We start from the raw sequence: 22,018 nt of genomic DNA on the forward strand, positions 1-22,018 counted from the left end.
ATGCTTTCTAGGTACCTGCTGTAATCTTGGAGATTCAAAATGTCATCATGGCATTCTAGGCTAGACTGGTAGTGGAGAAATCACTGTGAGTTATTGGATTTGCTCAAGATAAAATCTTGAACTTGCAAATAAATCTTCAGCTTTTTTAAAACACTCTTGTGGTAAATAACATACAACTCAGATTCATGTAATGGATGTAAGAAAATCATTGCTTTGGTTATTTCAGTATGAAACTCAAGAGAAAACCTACAGAAGTGTTTTTAAAATTATTCTGACCACAACCCAAGGTAAAACATATGCCAAAAAATATATCATGACATAATAAATGAAGCTGGGATTGTATATATATGTCTACTTCCAAGTATATGAAACGGAAGCAACAGTTTCAGAAGCAGTACTATGCTTACTACATTTGAGGCATTTCTGGTATTTTCTATTCTATTTAATTAAATTTTTAGTACCTCTTATTATTGCTACATTTATTTCATAACTCATTAATGGGTTTTGACTCACAGTTCAAAAACACTGCTTTAGAGAATCCAAATGTTCACACTATCCATATTTATAAGAACTAATTGTTTTGGGGTTCTTATGTATTCTTATAGCTTAGTTTGATCTATTTGCTAAGACCTGGCTATGTGAGAACTGCAAAGAGTTATGCCTTCAACTACCTAAGCCAAGAATTTTCTGAGGTGGCAGGGGAACCAGGGTGAGCAAAAGGACATATCATCTCCACCCTCATTGAGCTTATGCTATAGTGGATGAAATAAACTCAGAATTCAAGGCGTTTGAGAAGAAAAGTCATTCCCTTGAGTAACTATGTTAAGTACATAAACAGGTTTAGTGGTGCTTTCTTAGTACAAGTTGTCTTCTTTTGATCTAGGAGAGTAAGTCCAATTTTTTTCTCATGAGAAAATGGAGCCTCGAAGAGTCTGTCATTTATCTCTGGTCTCTTCATTATTTTGAGTCCAAGTACGGGATTATTTGTAATATACATGCTGCCTCACATGATCGAGTGGGTTTTATGATAGAAAGGGAGTTTGGAGTTGAGAAGAGGAAGTGATGATTAAGTCATATTAAAATGTTTGACTCTCAGATATCTTGGAAAGACTTTGAGAGGCACTGTAGCCAAACTTTTTCCTTCAGAAGGAGCTTATCTAGTTATTCTGGGTAATAGAGACAAACTAGGTCTTTTAAAGAGACAAATTATACCATTTAATGTTTCACAATATTTTCTGAAAAAACTCTTAAAATCCCTTATTTGGAATTAAATTCATCTAAATCCTTTTTTCACAAACCAGGAAACAGAGTCAAACATTTTCTCAGTGATCAAGGCAAGAAACCAAAGATTGTCACCTGCACAGGAGAATCTATGATTTGTTCTTCTCATCATTATACATTTCACAAGCAGTGACTCAAAAAACCTATAAACTAATCAACTATTGCTTCTTCTAGGGACTGAAATTTTAAGATTTCAGACGTGGAGGATCGACTCTACTTCAAAGCAAAATTCAGTGGACTTCTGCAAACATATCCATTCTAATCTGTTACAAGTCTGCACTTTGGAGAGTAGTTCATGCTACACACTTAGAGGTGTAATAGTTTCCTACTTGGGAAAATTGAAATTACTTGGATACAAAAGAGTGGTTGTAGTAAGAAAAGAGGCAAGGAGAACATTTTAAAGTGCTGATCCTCAGTAAAGTCATACATATGATGCACCTGGGAGCAGATCTTTCTGAAGTCATTCTGCGCTCAGAGATGTTTCTCCTTACCTTGCTGCCTATGTCAAATTCTCTGTGATATGTTCTTAGAGTCCCATGACCTCTCTTCTTAACTTGCAGCGGGAGCTTGAATTTCCCATTAATTTTTGTGACTATTTAGTCTATAAGAGTCTCTGTCTTTATAGGGCCCTTACTTGACTACAGACTCCATAAAGGCAGAGATTCTATTTTTACTCTATTATTATTGTATTCCCAGCACTAAGCACTATGATTAATACATAATAAGTGTTCAATAGATGTTTATTGGCTGATTAGATTGGCATTTTAAGGTAGCCTGAGATCATGTTATTTATTAGCTACTAAAGAGAAATTGGTAATTACTCATGATATTCTTCTTTTTTGTTGTTTTACAGTCAACTTTGACCACTTTGAAATTTTGCGAGCCATTGGGAAAGGCAGTTTTGGGAAGGTGAGAACAAATTGAAATGATTAAGCACCAGCAGGGTTATGTAGCCCAGGGAACAGAGGGTCCAGAAATGTTCATATTATTGAGTTGCTGGGACCACAAGGAAAGATAATTAAGTGAAAATGTTTTTATAATGGATTTTTATAAAATTATCACCACTGTTTAAGAAAAGCGCATGACAGGCAGCTACATAATGAACATACACTGTTCTCTAGAATAATCTCATTAAACTCAAATCTGTTTAGTCTCAGTAAACTTTAACACTTTTCTTTCTACCCTAAAGGAGATGAAGATTTCAGAATCATTTTCAGATTTTACCAGCTGTACACCCAGTAATAGTTATCTCGTTTATGGAAGAGTTAATTATTTTCATGTGGGAAAGAAGCCACCTGATTTCTATTTGTTTCCTCATTTGTATAATGTTTTTATCTTAAGAAATATACATATTCAGTCTAATTTTTTTTGCAAGAAACTTCTGTATTCAAACCCTGATTACTAGTTTCTCAATGGAGACATACTTTAAGAGAATAATATTTCATATTAAACTTGCATTTTAAAATCATTTTCTGTTTACTTTATCAGGTATTATATAGACCTCTAAAGAAATTTCAGAAACATGGACATTATATTTAGTGTTTTTCCAGTCCTTAAAGTCCTTTTTGGTTATATCATCTATGGTTGTAAACAGAAATTCTTTGCACAGTATTATTCAGCTTGACAGTTTAGTCATGTCTATTTCAGTCACTCAAAGCAGGATTAAGGATGTACTTGTTATTGGAATATTCCTGACATGGAGGCAGCTATTTTCACCAAAATGCTGTCTTAAGAACCCAAAAAGCAAAACCAGGCAAAATTGTTTGAGAAAAAAGAGATCCAAGAATTGAACTGGTGCATAGAAAAGAAAATGAAATTTTTAATCTAAAATCAGAGCTAAGTGGGAACTTTTAGCATTGTGTAATTTGCAAATGTTAAGGATCCAAGCCACAGCAAAGAACATGTCTTGTTCTGTCTCTCATCACCATGATCCACTATTTCCCTAATCACTCTCTCACTCGGGTTTTCACCATTAGGTCTGCATTGTACAGAAGAATGATACCAAGAAGATGTACGCAATGAAGTACATGAATAAACAAAAGTGTGTGGAGCGCAATGAAGTGAGAAATGTCTTCAAGGAACTCCAGATCATGCAGGGTCTGGAGCACCCTTTCCTGGTTAATTTGTGGTGAGTAATTTTACTGGACCTCTGAATAGAGACATTCCTGATATTGGTGTGCTAGGGGAGGTCCCCAAATGCCTCTGGGACCTCAGCCCTGGCTGGTATCCAGGCTCTTGACATAACTGCAAGAAAGAGTTCAAGGATGAGTTGGAAAACAGTGAAAGTGCAGAGATTTATTGCAAAGTGAAAAGTACACACTCAAGAGAGGGGAGCGTGGGTGGACTCCGGTGAGTGTCATGTAAGGGGGTTTGAGGCTGCTGCCATATGGGTTTCTTTAACCAAGGGGTGAAACATTCATGAAGATCCCTGAAAAAAGATGGAGATTTCTTGGAACTGTGGTGCCACCTATTTTTACGCCAAATATGAATGTTCCTGGAACTGTCATGGTGCTGGTGGGTGTATGATTTAGTATGTTACTGAGTGTACGATGAGGTTCTAGGCGAAATCTAGGTCAAATCCCGCACGATGGAGAGGACCCACAGACTCTCCGAAGGAAACAGACTGCTCCTGCAGGACCCAGGAGACTCCCCCAAAACTGTGAGTGCCCCACCTGTGGAAGTGGGGAAGGGAGACCCTCCTTTCCCAAACACACACCCCCACTGGAGAAGCTGAAGGTCTGTTTGCTGGAGAAGTTTCTGACTTTACCTGGAGCTGAGTCAATCTGAAGAGCCTAGTGAAATACACCAGGAGAGGAAGCCGCAGAAAGGCCCTGGGAGATTGCTGGGTCCCCAAGCATGCCATTCCTGCCTGGCACCACAGGGATCCAATGGGAGAGGAGACGGGGATAAAATTCCATAGGGAGAAGCAAATCTCTAGCGAACTTTGTAACAGTTTGAACAGGGTGAGAAAGCGCCTGGCCAGGACTCCGGGGAGGGCACAAATCCAGTGTGCAGACTCCACAGGCAGGGGATAAACCAAGCCCTTTTCTTTTGCAGCTGGGAGGTCGGTAGCCTGGGGCAGGTTGCCGGTATTGCTTCTCTGCTTGGAAACAACCTGGCAGCTGTGTGTGTGTGTGGTGGTGGGGTGGGGGGTAGGGGCGGTGGGGGGAACACGGTGGGAGTGAGACTGGCCCTGACAATCCGCAGAGACAGCCATAATCCTCCTAGGCACACAACTCCAGTGACCTGGGAATCCCAGCCCCATCCCCCACAGCAGCAACAGCAAGGCCCATCCAAGGGAGTCTGAGTTCAGAGACACCTAGCCCTGCCCCCACCTGATGGTCCTTCCCTACTCACTCTGGTATCAGAAGACAAAAGGCATATATCTTGGGAGTTCTAGGGCCCTGCCCACTGCCAGTTTCTCCCCATACCACCACAGCTGATGCTCTCTGGAAAAGCGCCACCCCCTGGCAGGAGGACAACCAGCACAAACATAGAATATTAACCAAAGCTAAGAACCCTTACAGAGTCCATTGCACTCCCTGCCACCTCCAACAGAATAGGCACTGGTATCCACAGCTGAGAGACTCACAGACGGTTCACATCACAGGACTCTGTGCACACAACTTCCAGTACCAGAGACAACGATCACTGCAGTTCAGCTCACAGGAAACCATATCCATAGAAAAAGGAGGAGAGTACTATATCAAAGGAACACCCCGTGGGACAAAAGAATCTGAACAAGACCTTCCCTTTGAAAGAGCCTACCCAAGTGAGAAGGAACCAGAAAACCAACCCTGGTAATATGACACAACAAGGCACTCGATGGCCCAAAAAAATCACACTAGTTCACCAGCAATGGATCCAAACCAAGAAGAAATCCCTGATTTACCTGAAAAAGAATTCAGGAGGTTAGTTATTAAACTAATCAGGGAAGGGCCAGAGAAAGGCAAAGCTCAATGCAAGGGAATCCAAAATACAAGATGTGAAGGGAGAAATACTCAAGGAAATAGATAGCTTAAAGAAAAAACAATAAAAAATTCAGGAAACTTTAGACACACTTTTAGAAATGCAAAATGCTCTGGAACGTCTCAGCAATAGAATTGGACAAGTAGAAGAAAGAAATTCAGAGCTCGAAAACAATGTCTTCAAATTAACACAATCGAACAAAGACAAAGAAAAAAGAATAAGAAAATACAAACAAAACCCCCAAGAAGCCTGAGATTATGTTAAATGACCAAACCTGAGAATAATCGGTGTCCCTGAGAAAGAAGAGAATTTTAAAAGCTTGGAAGATATATTTGAGGGAATAATTGAGGAAAACTTCCCCGGTCTTGCTAGAAATCTAGACATCCAAATACAAGAAGCACAAAGAACATCTGGGTAATTCATTGCAAAAAGATCTTTGCTTAGGCACACTGTCTTCCTTTTGGTGGGTTAATGGTCTCGCTGACTTCAGGAGTGAAGCTGCAGACCTTCGCAGTGAGTGTTACAGCTCTTAAAGGCAGCGCGTCTGGAGTTGTTCATTCTTCCAGGTGGGTTCGTGGTCTCGCTGGCCTCAGGAGTGAAGCTGCAGACCTTCGCGGTGAGTGTTACAGCTCGAAAAGGCGGCGTAGACTCAAAGAGTGAACAGCAGCAAGATTGTGAAGAGTGAAAGAACAAAGCTTTCACAGTGTGGAAGGGGACCCAACCAGGTTGCCACTGTTGGTTCAGGCAGCCTTCTTTTATTCCCTTATCTGATCCCACCCACATGCTGCTGATTGGTCCATTTTACAGAGAGCTGATTGGCCCATTTCATAAAGAGCTGATTGGTCCATTTTGACAGGGTGCTGATTGGTGCATTTACAATCCTTTAGCTAGACACAGAGCGCAAGACAGAAAAGTTCTCCAAATTCCCACTAGATTAGCTAGATACAGAGTACTGACTGGTGCTTTTACAAACCTTGAGCTAGACAAAGAGTGCTGATTGGTGCATTTACAATCCTCCAGCTAGACATAAAGGTTCTCCAAGTCCCCACTAGACTCAGGAGCCCAACTGGCTTCACCTAGTGGATCCCGCACCGGGGCCACAGGCGGAGCTGCCCGCCAGTCCCGCTCCATGCGCCCGCACTCCTCAGCCCTTGGGCGGTTGATGGGACCAGGCACCATGTAGCAGAGGGCTGCGCTCGTTGGGGAGACTCAGGTCATGCAGGAGCCCATGGCAGGGTGGAGGCTTGGGCATGGTGGGCTGCAGGTCCTGAGCCCTGCCTTGTGGGGAGACGGCTGAGGCCCCATGAGAATTTGAGCGCAGCGCCTGCAGGCCAGCAGTCCTGGGAAACCTGCCACACCCTCCACTGCTGCTGGCCCGGGTGCTAAGCCCCTCACTGCCCGGGGCTGGCAGCGCCAGCCGGCTGCTCCAAGTGTGGGGCCCACTAAGCCTGTGCCCACCCGGAACTCACACTGTCTCACGAGTGCCATGCACAGCCCCAGTTCTTGCCCACGCCTCTCCCTCCACACCTCCCCGCGAGCAGAGGGAGCCAGCTCTGGCCTCGGCCAGCCCAGAGAGGGGCTCCCACAGTGCAGTGACTGACTGAAGGGCTCCTCAAGCACCACCAGAGTGGATGCGGAGGTCGAGAGCGAGGGCTGCTAGCACGTGGTCACCTCTAAAAAGTACACAGGCAACAAAGACCATGATAAATGCAATGGTACCTCACATTTCAATACTAACATTGAATGTAAATGGCCTAAATGCTCCACTTAAAAGATACAGAATCACAGAATGGATAAGAACTCACCAACCTACTATGTGCTGGCTGCAGGAGACTCACCTAGTATGCACGTACTCACATAAACATAAAGTAAAGGGGTGGGGAAAGGCATTTCATGCAAATGGATGCCAAAAGCGAGGAGGGGTAGCTATTCTTACATCAGACAAAACAAACTTTAAAGCAACAGCAGTTAAAAGAGAGACAAAGAGGGACATTATATAGTGGTAAAAGGCCTTGTTCAACAGGAAAATATCACAATCCTAAACATATAAGCACCTGACACTGGAGCTCCCAAATTTAGAAAACAATTACTAATAGACCTAAGAAATAAGATAGATAGCAACACAATAATAGTAAGGGATTTCAATAATCCACTGGCAGCAGTAGACAGGTCATCAAGACAGAAAGTCAACAAAGATACAATGAATTTAAACTATACCTTGGAACAAATGGACTTAACAAATATATACAGAACATTTCATCTAACAACTGCAGAATACACATTCTATTCAACGGAGCATGGAAGTTTCTCCAAGAGAGACCATATGATAGGCCATAAAATGAGCCTCAATAAATTTAAGAAAATTGAAATTATATCAAGCATTCTGTCAGACCACAATGGAATAAAACTGGAAATCAACTCCAAAAGGAAACTTCAAAACCATGCGAATACATGGAAATAAATAACCTGCTCCTGAATGGCATTGGGTCAAAAACAAAATCAAGATGAAAATTTTAAAATTCTTTGAACTGAATGACAATAATGACACAACCTATCAAAACCTCTGGGATACAGTAAAGGCAGTGCTAAGAGCAAAGTTTATAGCCCTAAATGCCCACATTGAAAAGACTGAAAGAGCACAAACTGACACTCAAAGGTCACACCTCAAGGAACTAAAGAAACAAGAATAAACCAAACCCAAACCCAGCAGAAGAAAGGAAATAACCCAGATCAGAGCAGAACTAAATGAAATTGACACACAAAAAAATACAAAAGATAAATAAAACAAAAAGATGGTTCTTTAAAAAGATAAATAAAATTGATAGACCATTGGCAAGATTCACCAAGAAAACAAGAGAGAAAATTCAAATAACCTCACTAAGAAATGAAACAGGAGATACTACAACTGTCACCACTGAAATACAAAAGATCATTCAAGGCTACTATGAACACCTTTATGCACATAAACTAGAAAACCTAGAAGATATGGATAAATTCTTAGAAAAATACAACTCTCCTAGCTTAAATCAGGAAGAATTAGATACCCTGAACAGATCAGTAACAAGCAGCAAGTTTGAAATGGTAGTTTAAAAATTACCAGCAAAAATGCCCAGGACCAGATGGATTCACAGCAGAATTCTATCAGACATTCAAAGAAGAATTGGTACCAATTCTTTTGATACTAAGGAAACCTCTGTAATTCATCCTATGAAGCCAGCATCACCCTAATACCAAAACCAGGAAAGAACATAACCTGAAAAGAAAACTACAGACCGATATCCCTGATGAACATAGATGCTGAAATCCTTAACAAAATGCTAGTTAACGGAATCCAACAGCATATAAAAAAGATAATCCACCATGATCAAGTGGGTTTTGTACCAGGGATGAAGGAAAGGCTTAACATACACAAGTCAATAAATGTGATATACCACATAAACAGAATTTTATGATCACATGATCATCTCTATAGATGCAGCAAAAAGCATTCAAGAAAATCCAGCATCCTTTTATGATTAAAACCTTCAGCAAAATTGACATACAAGGGACATAGGCCTTAATGTAATAAAAGCCATCTATGACAAACCCACAGCCAACATAATACTGAATGGGGAAAAGTTGAAAGCATTCCCTCTGAGAAGTGGAATGAGACAAGTATGCCCACTCTCACTACTCCTCTTCAATGTAGTACTGGAAGTCCTAGCCAGAGCAATCAGACAACAGAAAGAAATAAAGGGCATCTAAATCAGTAAAGAGGAAGCCAAATTGTCACTGCTTGTTGGCGATATGATCGTTTACCTTGAAAACCCTAAGGACTCCTCTAGAAAGCTCCTAGAACTGATAAAAGAAGTCAGCAAAGTTTCTGGATACAAGATTAATGTACACAAATAGGTAGCTCTTCTATACACCAACCAAGTGGAGAATCAAATCAAGAACTCAATCACTTTTACAATAGCAAAAACAAAACAAAACAAAACACTTAGGAATATACCCAACCAAGGAGTAGAAAGACCTCTACGAGGGAAACTACAAAACACTGCTGAAAGAAATAATAGATGATACAAACACATGGAAACACATCCCATGCTCATGGATGATTAAAATCAATATTGTGAAAATGATCATACTGCCAAAAGCAATCTATAAATTCAATGCAATTTCCATCAAAATACCATCGTTCTTCACAGAATTGGAAAAAACAATTATAAAATTCATATGGAACCAAAAAAGAACCTGCATAGCCAAAGAGACTAAGCAAAAAGATCAAATCTGGAGGAATCACACTACCTGATTTCAAACTATACTATAAGCCCATAGTCACCAAAACAGCATGGTACTGGTACAAAAATAGGCACATAGACCAATGGAACCGAATAGAGAACTCAGAAGTAAACCCAAATACTTATAGCCAACTGATCTTTGATAAAGCAAATGAAAACATAAAGTAGGAAAAGGACACCCTTTTCAACAAATGGTGCTGGGATAATTGAATAGCCACAAGTAGGAGAATGAAACTGGATCATCATCTCTCACCTTATATAAAAATCAACTCAAGATGGATTAAGGACTTAAACCTAAGACCTGAAACTATAAAAATTCTAGAAGGTAACTTGGAAAAACCCTTCTAGACATTGGCTTAAGCAAGGGTTTCATGACTAAGAACCCCAAAGCAAATGCAATAAAAACAAAGATAAATTGCTGGGACCTAATTAAACTAAAGAGCTTTTGCATGGCAAAAGGAAGTCAGCAGAGTAAACAGACAGCCCACAGAGTAGAAGAAAATCTTCACCATCTATACTTCTGACAAAGGACTAATATCCAGAATCTACAATGAACTCAAGTAAATCAGTAAGAAAAAAAACAAATCATCCCATCGAAAAGTGGGCTAAGGACATGAATAGACAGTTCTCAAAAGAAGATATACAAATGGCCAACAAACATAGGAAAACATGCCCAACATCACGAATGATCAGGGAAATGCAAATCAAAACCACAATGTGATTCCACCTTACTCCTGTAAGAATGGTTATAATAAAAAAATAAAAAAACAGCAGATGTTGGCATGGAAGCAGTGAACAGGGAACACTTCTACACTGCTGGTGGGAATGTAAACTAGTACAGCCACTGTTGAAAACAGTGTGGAGATTCCTTAAAGAACTAAAAGTAGAACTATCATTTGATCCAGCAATCCCACTACTGGGTATCTACTCAGAGGAAAAGAAGCCATTATTCAAGAAAGATACTTGCACATGCATGTTTACATGCACAATTCACAGTTGCAACCCAAATGCCCATCAGTCAACGAGTGGATAAAGAACCTGTGGTATATGTATATATGATGAAATACTATGCAGCCATAAAAAGGAATGAATTAACAGCATTTGCAGTGACCTGGATGAGATTGGAGACTATTATTCTAAGTGAAGTAATTCAGGAAGGCAAAAACCAAATATCATATGTTCTCACTGATATGTGGGAGCTAAACTATGAGGACACAAAGGAATGAGAATGATACAATGGACTTTGGGGATTTAGGGGGAAGAGTGGGGCAGGGGGTAGAGGGATAAAAGACTACAAATATGGTGCAGTGTATACTGCTCAGATGATGAGTGCAACAAAATCTGACAAATCACCACTAAAGAACTTACTCATGTAACCAAAACCACCTTTACCGCAATAACTTACAGAAAAATAGTCAAGTACGACATTGGATTTAGTTGGTCTTAGCCAGCTTGGCCTACACCCTGGTTTTTCAGGTTCTTATCAGTCCCTAGTTTATACAGCTATTTCAACATTTTCCTTTTGCTAGTCATGTGAAACTGCTGCCTGGAATTTTCTATTCTCTTGCTACCACCCTTTATTATTCCTGTCTCACTTTCATCTTCATCCCTACTGTTACATAAATGCATCTTGATTTCGAAGCATGCATTCATAAAATTCTCATTAGGATCTTCCTCAGGGTCTTTTGTTCTCCTTAGTTTCTTTGGCTTTATAGTGAAAGAACATTTTTCTTTTATTGTCACTAATAAATACTTCTTGGTTCAGTTGTCACAGTTCCCCTTGTCCTTGAGGTCTATATATATATATATATATATATATTTATATATATATAAAATATATATATATTTTATTTATATATATATTTATATATATATATTTATAATATTTATATATATTATAAAATATATATATATATATTTTAAGCATTGTAATTAAATGTGCTGACTGGGAATGAGTTCAGATGTCTTATTAGTTATTAGATACTTCCCCCACCCCCCCACCCCCAGTAAACTGCACAGGAGGAACTTTCATTACAAAGCATGGCCTCATTGGCAGACTTGAGGTTGATATTTAGAATTTATACAAAGCACTTTCTCCCTTAAACTAACTAGCAATAAAACTGATTGCTTTGTAGCGTTATTTCTTAGATAGCCACATATAAACCTGTCAGTTAGACAAGGATAGGTTCTTCCTTTGTCAACAAGTAACTTTTGGCAGAGATGAAGCTGACTTGTATCAGTGACTAGACATTAAGTGACTGTGATTGCGCTCAAAGCTATTTCCCTAATCCAAGGCACAGAAAATGGCGGAGAAGCTTGCAGTATCTATTACCTCCTATTCTTTTCTTGTGTGTCGAGGTCTTTTTGTGTCACCTTAATTTTATTTTACATTTTGATGCATCCATTATGTTAAGAGGTAGTTCTTAAAGCTAATTCAGGATGACTGTTATTTAAATATGCATACCAAGCAGTTCTGACTTACCAGCAAAGAAAAAAAAACAGTCTTTATTCAGAGAACGCTAATGGAAAAATAATTGAGGTTTTACTCTGTGTTTAGGGACATCCTTCTGGAGAAATCAGTGCATAAAACCTGCCTCCATCCATCTTTAATTATTACAGTTCACTTAAAATACAATTTGCTCAAAGCCTCTATGCCACAGTTGAAAAGAAGATGGTTTTATGTGACTTGGAAATAGGTCTATTACAGTTTATGCACTATTCAGACAGGGTAGAGTCTAATTTCAGCTCAAGCTCAGTGTATGTAATCAGTATGTTAGAGTGGCCTATTCAAAATGCTGCCATGTAAAAAGCTAAAATGGATGCAGCTCTTTCTTCCCCACCCTTAGCAATCATCAAATTGCCTTTCTTGTCGTCTCTCTGCGTCCTGAGAATGACAAGGTATGGTCACTTCACAATCTCCCTTTGTTCAAAGTCACATTTTTCTTCTTCAAAAGTTTAACCAACTAATTTTTTTTTTTTTTTTTAAGCCCGGGGACCCATTATAAGGCCTCAGCATTTTACTTTCTCATATTTGTCTTTCATCACTGTGTGGGCAAAGTTGATTTCATTCTGTTCCTTTTTTTAAGAAAATGGGTATTGTGAGGCTTTAAGCTGGCCAAAGATGATAGATTTTGCTGTTTGCTAACTTGGTGTCATTCCAGACAACATTCTGTTCTCCATGCATACTGACCTGGTGGTAACATGTCATATAACCTATTCTTTCTGTCTCACTTCTCACATTGAACCTCACAGTGGAACACTGGGCATATCATTAACAACAATAGAAGAGAGAGAAGAGACTTACCTCCCCCCAATAATTCTGGTACTACATTCAAGACTAGAAACTAACTGGGAGGAGGAACTCTTAAAGTACAACAGCAACCCGCTTTGTCTTCCAAACCATGAGATAAAAATCTTCACAAATCTGTATCATTCTTCCTAATAAATGCTTTCTGTTTCAGTAAGCACAATATATTCAGTGTAAGTTTCTTTCCACAGCTATAAAGCATCTTGCAGTGCTTCTGAAGGTGTGATTGTGAGTGTATTAGTCAGTTCTCACATTGCTATAAAGAAATACCTGAGACTGGGTAATTTTAAAGAAAAGAAGTTTACATAGTTCATGGTTCTATAGGCTGTACAGGAAGCATAGTGGCTTCTGCTTTGGGGAGGACTCAGGAAGCTTCCAATCATTGTGGAAGGCAAAAAGGGGAGCAAGGCATCTCACATGGTGGGAGCAAGAGAGAGGAAGAGAGAGTTACTACACACTTAAATGACCAGCTCTCTTAAGACCTCTATCATGAGAATAGCACCAAGAGGATGGTGTGAAACCATTCATGAGGATCCACCCCCACGATCCAATCACCTCCCTCCAGGCCCCACCTCCAGCATTGGGGATTACAATGCAATATGAGATTTGGGTGGGGATACAGATGCAAACCATATCAGTGAGTAATTTAGTTCATCATTTCTAAGTCACATGGTTATATGATAGCTTTGATTGTGTGTAACCTTAGATTTATAAATGAAATGAACAAAGTGCTATGGCCAGTACCCAGCACATAGTAACATTTTGTCTTATAAATATTCGTTCTTTTCCTTCCTTACTTCATGAAGTTATGACATTCTGAACTTGCCCATCTCTGATGGTTCATTGTGGACATCTAAACGACAAATCTGAATGGTGCTTGGCCCCAGGACATCATGGAAAGCTGTATGTGCAGGGTCAAGGGGGTTATCTTCAACTCATTCTCTATAAGATCATATGTTGTTTGTTTTGTTTTGTTTTCTATCCTAATTCTGCAAATTAAACAAACGTCAAGACTCCCCAATATATTGTGTGCAATTTAATCAAGACTTTATGTCCTGAGATTAACTTTTAGATTTATCTTTACCTCCTGAAAGCATCAAAAGCTTAAGAAGCGTTGTATTATTTATAAAGTAACAGCAATACTTTTAAAATTTCTGTCTTCTTTGTGTACTCTATTTTACTGATATGCTGTGTAGGCCTCTCAATAATACTTTCAATAATCTCATTCACGCTAAAATGCCCCTAGCTTCTGGAGATTTAGTTATAAAATTCTAGTTTTTCAGGCTGAGAGAAAACAAATTCTTCCTTTTTTAAGCGAGTTAATGTTAAGAAGTTTGTGTGTGTGTGTATAGGTATAAATGTATACATATATATGCATATATGTATACATTTATACCTATATACAAACGTATATGTTTTCAAAATCATATATGTATATACATATCACATATATATGTGTGTGTATATATATATATGTGATATTTGAAAACTCTTCCACTCATTGCAGTCAACTTGAAAAACAGAAAATTACCTAGAAAAATGAAAATTCTTTGATAATTCTTATCACCTTGTAACAATCACTTCTGACATGTTGGAGTATTCTTTCCAGTAAAATGTCTGCATATGATTTTCTGTTTTTGATCATGCGTTAGCCGCAATCATTCCTTCATTCACATATATATTTACTGAGCATCAAAAACAAGTTATAATTTGATTGTCAGGTAAAATACAAGATGCACTGTTATACTGTTATATTTGAATTTCAGATAAACAACCAATAATTTTTAGTATATGGCCTCAGTATCACGAGATATATTTCTACTAAAAATATTATTTATCTGAATTTGAAGTATAATTACTCATGTTGTACTTTTATTGGTTAAATCTGGCAATCTTAACTGTATTAGAAACCCATGCTATGGGGATATCTTGGTGAGCAGAAATAGACAGAGCCCTGATATTAATCAAATGACACATGAATATATAAACTGTGAGAAGTATATAAAGAGAGTAAGTATGAAGAACTGTGTGTGTAGTGTGTGGGTATGTATGTTATGGGGTTTCAGAGAAAGAAGTTAAGTAGTCTGGGGGCAGGGATGTTAAAGAAGAAAGAACATTTGGAAATAAAATTCAACCTGACTTGCCTCCAGGGACCTGGTTCCACTCAGAAACAGTCTTCAAATGTAGGCCATGTTATCAAGTGAATGCTGCCAGACAGGGCTGGCATCCAGGAAAAGTAAATAAAATCTGCTTGTGAGTCTGTCTCTGAGGGCTCTTCACAAAGCCCTGGCAACCCACGGCCTGAAAACAAATAGGCCCCAGTCTTTCCCAGCATAGTTGGTTCCCCAGGTGGCTTTTGTTAATTGAGATTAAACCTGTAGCTGCACACAACTCCTCAGGGCCTCTATCTCTTTACTCATGTCCCTTGTCCCTGTGGATAGAAAAGGTCCATATGTGGTTTCAGGAAATTAGGACACCAGATCATCTGTTTTAACTGGAAAGGATTACCTGTACTGAGAGTGTGACAAGAGTCCTTTCCGATTCTGAACATAGCCCAATAAATGGTATCAACTTTAAATAATGAGATTCTGAAAATATGATTAAGTATCGAGTTTGCTGGAGCCCAGAGCTTAAGGATGGCTACCTGGGAGCACAGATTCACTTTGCCCAGAATATACACTCCAATTAGCAGCAGTTATAAGTGGGGTTTTAAGAAAAAGAGATGAGGCAGTTCCTAAATTGTTCACCAAAAATTTACATTAAAATAACCTAAGCTATTGATGGACTATACATTATTCTTTGTATCACAAATTACAGGAACACAAAGATAATGGGTGCGGCAGCTAGTCAGGAACAAAATGGCTTTAAAATATTGTCCTCGAGCGTGGGTTTGAGGGTGCGACTGACATCCCATACTCATGTTTCTCTAAACCTAATAAATTGTGCATATCTCATATAGCTCAGACTGCTCTGAGCTATTTTTGTTTTCTCATTTCCCCCCTTTTCATCAAGATTTTGCAAAGAAAGCATTGTGGATGAACTTAAGCAGTTTTGGCTCCTTTTATGTTCAGGAACTTAGTCCTGCATTGCTAGGAAGTCTTATTCCCAGATGGTCCTGTCCCACATTTGGGGGAAGGGGAGAAGTTGAGTCTTAGTGGGGATTTTAACAGCATTAGAAGCGAAATTGGGATGGCATCACAGGGTGCCACAAATGAGACCTCAGCCAAGTCACTAATTTATGTAGCTACTGTTGCTTATGGAATCATCTCTAGTCTTCAGAATACCATGCAGTTAGTTTTCTCGGAATAAGTAAAACAGTGAGCTATACATAGTAGAAATATAATACACATAAGGATTATAATTTTAAAAAAGAATTTCTATGCCTGAATGAAAAAAAATCTATTCCATTGGAAAGTCAACTGAAAACAACATGAAGAAAATTAAAATCCAGTCCTTTCTTAGAGACTTGTTGTAGCAGGAAATAATTCAAGATTTAGATCAAATTGTAGGAAAATAATAAAAACTAAAAAACAATCTCAGGGCTGAATTTAAAAACAGGTGTGCTATAATTTTCTTCTGAACCATAATTTCTCTGTCTTCAGTTTACCATTTCTACCCAAGATAAATTTTATCAGGACCAACATACTCACAAAATAAGCTTTAGTATTATATTTGACTTAATTATTTGCATTAAGTGCAACAAAAATAATGAATGGCCATGTATGCATTTTTAAGTTGGCTTTGCTGGAACTTTTTCATAAGGAATCTCAGATTAGACTTCTAAAAGACTGTCTAAACTAGATATTCAAGCCAGTAATTCACCATCAAACTGCCTGTAGCTTCTACATAAATTGGGTGAATTTCTCTCTTCTTGAGGTTCCAAAATATCTTGAGGTTTCTGGGCCTGTCAAATGGTGACATTCTTTACTTACTGCAAGATCAAAAAACTTGTGAGGGTACCATGTAGACAAGGTATCAGGTCAGTTTTCCCAAAGGACTTTTGATTTGACTCTATAAAGTCAACTTCAATTCAGCAAAGCAGTTTGGTCATATCTGAAAGTATGTCATTTCACCCAAAGCCTTGGTAAAATGACCAGTGTCTCCAACTGTGTATTGTTACAGAAGAAAACAGGTTCTTACTGAACTTACACAAATAACAATATTGCCATAAATAAAGAGTATTCACAAATAGTTTCCAAATTCTGGAGGAATCAGGTAGAGAATAAGATGTTTCAATTTTGCTCATAAAAGTATACTTGACTTAATTGTTGTAAGCTCTAAATAGCTCAAAAAAAATTCTTGACTTTGGAAAACAAAACAAAAAGAATCAGCAATGTTTCAAACAAAAAAAAGTCATGAAAAAAACTTCAGTTCCGGCCAGGTGCAGTGGCTCATGCCTATAATCACAGCATTTTGGGAGGCAAAGGCAGGTGGATCACCTGAGGTCAGGAGTTCAAGACCAGCCTGACCAACATGAAAAAACCCCATCTCTACTAAAAATACAAAATTAGTTGGACGTAGTGGCACATGCCTGTAATCTCAGCTACTTGGGAGGCTGAGGCAGAAGAATTGCTTGAACCTGGGAGGTGGAGGTTGCGTTGAGCTGAGATCACATCATTGCACTCCAGCCTGGGCAACAGGAGCAAAACTTCGTCTCAAAAAAAAAAAAAAAGAAAAATTTAGTTCTCTATCAGTTCAGTTCCATTTGATATTGGGTTCTGTTTTATCTTAATTTCTTTATATACCCTGTTCTGTTTGATATTGGGTTAACAATCTTCATGAACTGATAAACTTTTTTATTAGAATTCTGAAAGTTTTTACATAGTCCAATGATATGATTTCCAAAGCCTTCAGAAACTTGTATTCAAAAGTACTTCTCAAAGTCCTTTCCATGAAATTCCTTGAAGGATAAGCAAATTTTGAACTGTAGCTTATTATAAACCACTTTTTATGAAGAATCTAAGTAAAATAATAATTGTCTGTGGATGACAAAAGACTTAAAGCAGCCTTGGTTAAAGACAAAATTGACAAGGAAATTTGGTTATGCCTGCAGCATACAACAACTTGACATAACAATCATAATTATTAATGATCATATATACCAAAACATATTGGAACTTTTGGAATCTCATTCAATTTTGGAACAGATATTAATAATATTAATACATTTATACAAATATATTCAAAGAAAGTTAAACATCATTTCTTATTTGACAATGCTTTCTGTATGATTTAAACATATCAAATAAGCCTGATCTGCCTCTCTGGAACTTCTAGGGGCCCTCACATCTGAAAAGTTAGTTTGAGGAAAAAAGAAAACAAAGACTAAATTTTAATTTGAAATATGATTTTGGAAAGTTTGTCAAATATCAAATATTTTAAAAACTTATGCAAAATATTCTTGCAGGTCACTGTGTAATAATAGTCGTTTATTTAGCCAAAGCGATAATTCCAAGATTTCAAAAGCAAAAACTTTTACTCTTTGGTAGAAAGGAGACTCAGTTCCCAATCAAGAGACCTAATAGGGACAGCATGAGGCAAACTCTTCCCTCCTTTTCATAAGGAATCTCAGATTGTACTTTTAAAAGCCTCTCAAGACTAGATATCCCTGAGAGGTTACTTTTTTCCTGTTTTTCTTTTTTCTTTTTGAAGTTTAATCAAAAGGCAAACAAATCTTTTACTGTCTCTTATTAATACTATATCAAATTCTTGTTCAAAGGAGAATACCAAATTTTACTTTTATATGTGTTGTCAATACTAAAGTTTATTTTAATTAAACATTATAAACAAATCCATACAATCTCAGTGAGCTTTCACCGCAGAAGATTTTCATAAATCTTTTATAAACTATTACAATTTTCTATTAAAGAGAAGATCAACGTTTCGAGAAAACCCTGTGGTTCCAAAAGAGGGGCCCAGACTCTGGCCTTGCATCGGTGACCTTTTGAGATTAATGTTCACTTTTTAGAAAAACTTATAAACAATTCTCTTCTAATTTTAGCCAACTTGATCACACACGAAATTCCTTTCACAAGATTAATCTTCCATAAACCTACAACTTGCTTAAACCGTCAGTTTTGTCCTATACTTCTTTTGTTTTGAGACAGAGGCTCTCTCTGCCCAGCCTGGATTATAGTGGCATGATCTTGGCTCACTGCAACCTCCGCCTCCTGGGTTCAAGCAATTCTTCTGCCTCAGCCTCCCAAGTAGCTGAGACTACAGGTACGTGCCGCCATGCTGGGCTAATTTTTGTATTTTTAGTACAGACGGGGTTTCACCATATTGGCCAGGCTGGTATTCTTCTTTTTCAGATTGGCATTCTATCTTAGGACAAAATCTACTTTCCTTTCTCCCTTATCATTTTGACCACACAATGCTCTCTTTATTGCAAATGAATAATTACTGTCTTTTCAACTCCCTTTACCAAAAGCACATCTTAATTTCTTTATATACTCTGTGTATAGAATTGTCTCTCTTACATCTAGTCATTTTTTTTCTTTTCTTTTCTTTTTTTTTTTTTTTTTGAGATGGAGTCTTACTCTGTCGCCCAGGCTGGAGTGCAATGGCGTGATCTTGGCTCACTGCAACCTCTACCTCCTGGGTTCAAGCAATTCTCTTGCCTCAGCCTCCCAAGTAGCTGGGACTACAGGCGCCTGCCACCAGGCCTGGCTAATTTTTTTGTATTTTTAGGAGAGATGGGGTTTCACCATGTTAGGCAGGATGGTCTCCATCTCCTGACCACATGATCCACCTGCCTCGGCCTCCCAAAGTGCTGGGATTACAGGCGTGAGCCACCACGTCCGGCCATATCTAGTCATTTAAATTACATATGACAATTACAATTTTAACTCTTAGTAATGCTAATTTACAGTGAACTCTGAGGAAGTAAGTAATTTTGAGCTGTTTTATGCCAGTATTTGTAGATGAAAACCATTTCATAATTTTTAGAAAGTTGTTTCCTCAATTATTTTGTTTGTTAAAAGATCTAAATATATTTAGCTTTTCTACACCATATAACTCAGACATTTTATGATTACCTAATACTTAATTTAACATGACTTTACAATTTAGTTACTGAAAAAGATTCTCGAAACTGAAAATTTCATTTATACACTTCTGACCCGTTTACATTCATTTAATTTAATTTATTCATTCTTAACAATTATGCTTGAATAGTTCATTAAACAAAGGTAGCCATCATCAAGTTATTTCTTTGTTAATCATTTTCATAGCCTGCAAATGTCAGGCAGTTGCCACCTAAGCAAGAACCCGAAAGTTAAAACAGAGATATTTTGCTGATCAGAAGGCACGGCGGCTTTCATTAAACCAACAGTATTCACTGGTCTTATCTACCAAAGATTCACCCAAGTTATGTGAACTAAAAGGGATCTGAGTTACTTTCTATTTTTCTGATAAAATATTTAAGTGTTTCCTTTTTCTTTCGGCCAATTAATTAGAGCTCTTTCATATATTTTTGTAGTAAATTTTACATACACATGACACATATAAACATGCAGACACACAGAAGCAGATTTTATAGCTTTATAAGTTTCTTCATTTGCCAGTTTTCAATAGTTTCTCTCCCACCTTTAGACTGTCAAGCCCTAAACAATTGTTAGCTAGGCAACCTTAAATTTGTACTTCTAAAGGGATGACTCTTAGATGAAACAAAGTAAAAAAAAAAATACATTTCAAAAACCCAGAGCTGAGCTCAAACCAAGGGAGCAGGTGCATATAGGTAAAGGTCCAGTTAAGACAAGATGACCAAGGAAAGCACCTTAAATAAGGATAAGACTTGTATAAATTTAAACCAATGTCAAATTTCTCATGACTCAGCTCTCCCTCTCCTCCAGGTGCACAGAGGCAGACACCCTTACAAATGGAGATTTCCTTTATAAATGTAAATTTCAATACAGCCAGCTAAATGCCAGAAAGGTGTATTTTGGAGACCTGTTAGAGGCAGAGAATCTGTATCTGTCTGCAGTAACTTCAACTCTTGCCTACTCAGAATAAAAAATTCAACTGAGGGGCATAAGGCAGAATGAGAGACAAAGGCAATTTTTAGAGCAAAAGTGAAAGTTTATTTTAAAAGTTTTAGAGCAGGAATTAAAGGAAGTAAAGTACACTTGGAAGAGGACCAGACGGGCAGCTTGAGAGAGTCAAGCACACGGTTTGACCTTTGACTTGGAGTTTTATATGTTTGCAGGTTTCTGGGAGGTTGTTGCTTCTCCCCTGATTCTTCCCTTGCGGTGGGCTGTGCGCATGTGCAGTAGCCTGCCAGCTTGGGAGAGGCTGCATGTGCAGTGTGTTTACTGAAGTTATGTGCATGCTTACTTGAGGCATTTTTTTTTTTCCCTTACCAGTTGACTGTTCCTAGAGGAAGGTCATACACCAGTTAAACTCTACCATTTTTGCCTGTTAATGTGCTTGCTTGAGCCTACTTGCCCAACTCCTGAGATCTTATCGGGAAGCTACTGATCATCAGTTTCAGGTTTTTTCTGTCTACTGGGAGATTGCCTTTTCCTGGCACCAGCTGCAACCAAATATTATTTTAGAGATACAGTTTAACAACCACCTGACCATCACCTAATGGTTGTCTGACATTCCTGGTAGAGGTTGGGGGTGATCTCCTGCCTTCCCCATGTCTGCCTGCCTACTGAAACAGACCAACTTAGTTAAATAGGTGGGCTTTTCAACTTAGTTTGTTTCTTGGTTAGATGACTGACATCATTGGGAAGCTCTTTAATGAACAGGGCAAAGAAAGCCTTCTCTATGCCTGGATTCAGCATGGATAGTTCTGGGAAAGAAGCAAGCCTATTTTACCTGAGGGTCTATCTTTTATAAATATTTCATTCAACTTCTTTCTTTTAAAACAAAGGTACCTTTTCAATGACTTACCAAAACCAATACACCTTAACCAAGGTTATGTCTAAACCAAGGACCAACTAGGCATTTCCAAAGAGGTGCAAAGTAGTCCTCACAAGATCCAGAACCAAAGACATCTCAAAGAAACAAATGTCTTGCTTGCTGCAAATGTAATACAACCCGTATTTCTGTCCAGCCATATTTTCAAGGATCTCAGCTTCTCAGTTGAGCACCTACTCATGGAGGCCCCAAAGCCCTATATGCCCCACAGATAGAGACAGGAAATCAAAAACTGTCTCTGGAAGGGAAAAGGATC

At 38.3% G+C, this 22,018-nt stretch overlaps 1 protein-coding gene across 2 annotated transcripts in view; it reads left to right on the forward strand.

Moving 5' to 3' along the window:
* Positions 1-22,018, forward strand: part of STK32A (serine/threonine kinase 32A) — a 151,759-nt gene that overhangs the window by 40,363 nt on the left and 89,378 nt on the right. For both annotated transcript variants that reach the window (XM_015141153.3, XM_015141155.3), the window contains exons 3-4: positions 2,135-2,190; positions 3,258-3,409. In XM_015141153.3, coding sequence (XP_014996639.1) covers positions 2,135-2,190; positions 3,258-3,409 — 208 coding nt within the window. The remainder of the gene's footprint in view (positions 1-2,134; positions 2,191-3,257; positions 3,410-22,018) is intronic.

Source organism: Macaca mulatta, chromosome 6 (genome assembly GCF_049350105.2).
Source record: "Macaca mulatta isolate MMU2019108-1 chromosome 6, T2T-MMU8v2.0, whole genome shotgun sequence".
Lineage (NCBI taxonomy): Eukaryota > Metazoa > Chordata > Mammalia > Primates > Cercopithecidae > Macaca > Macaca mulatta.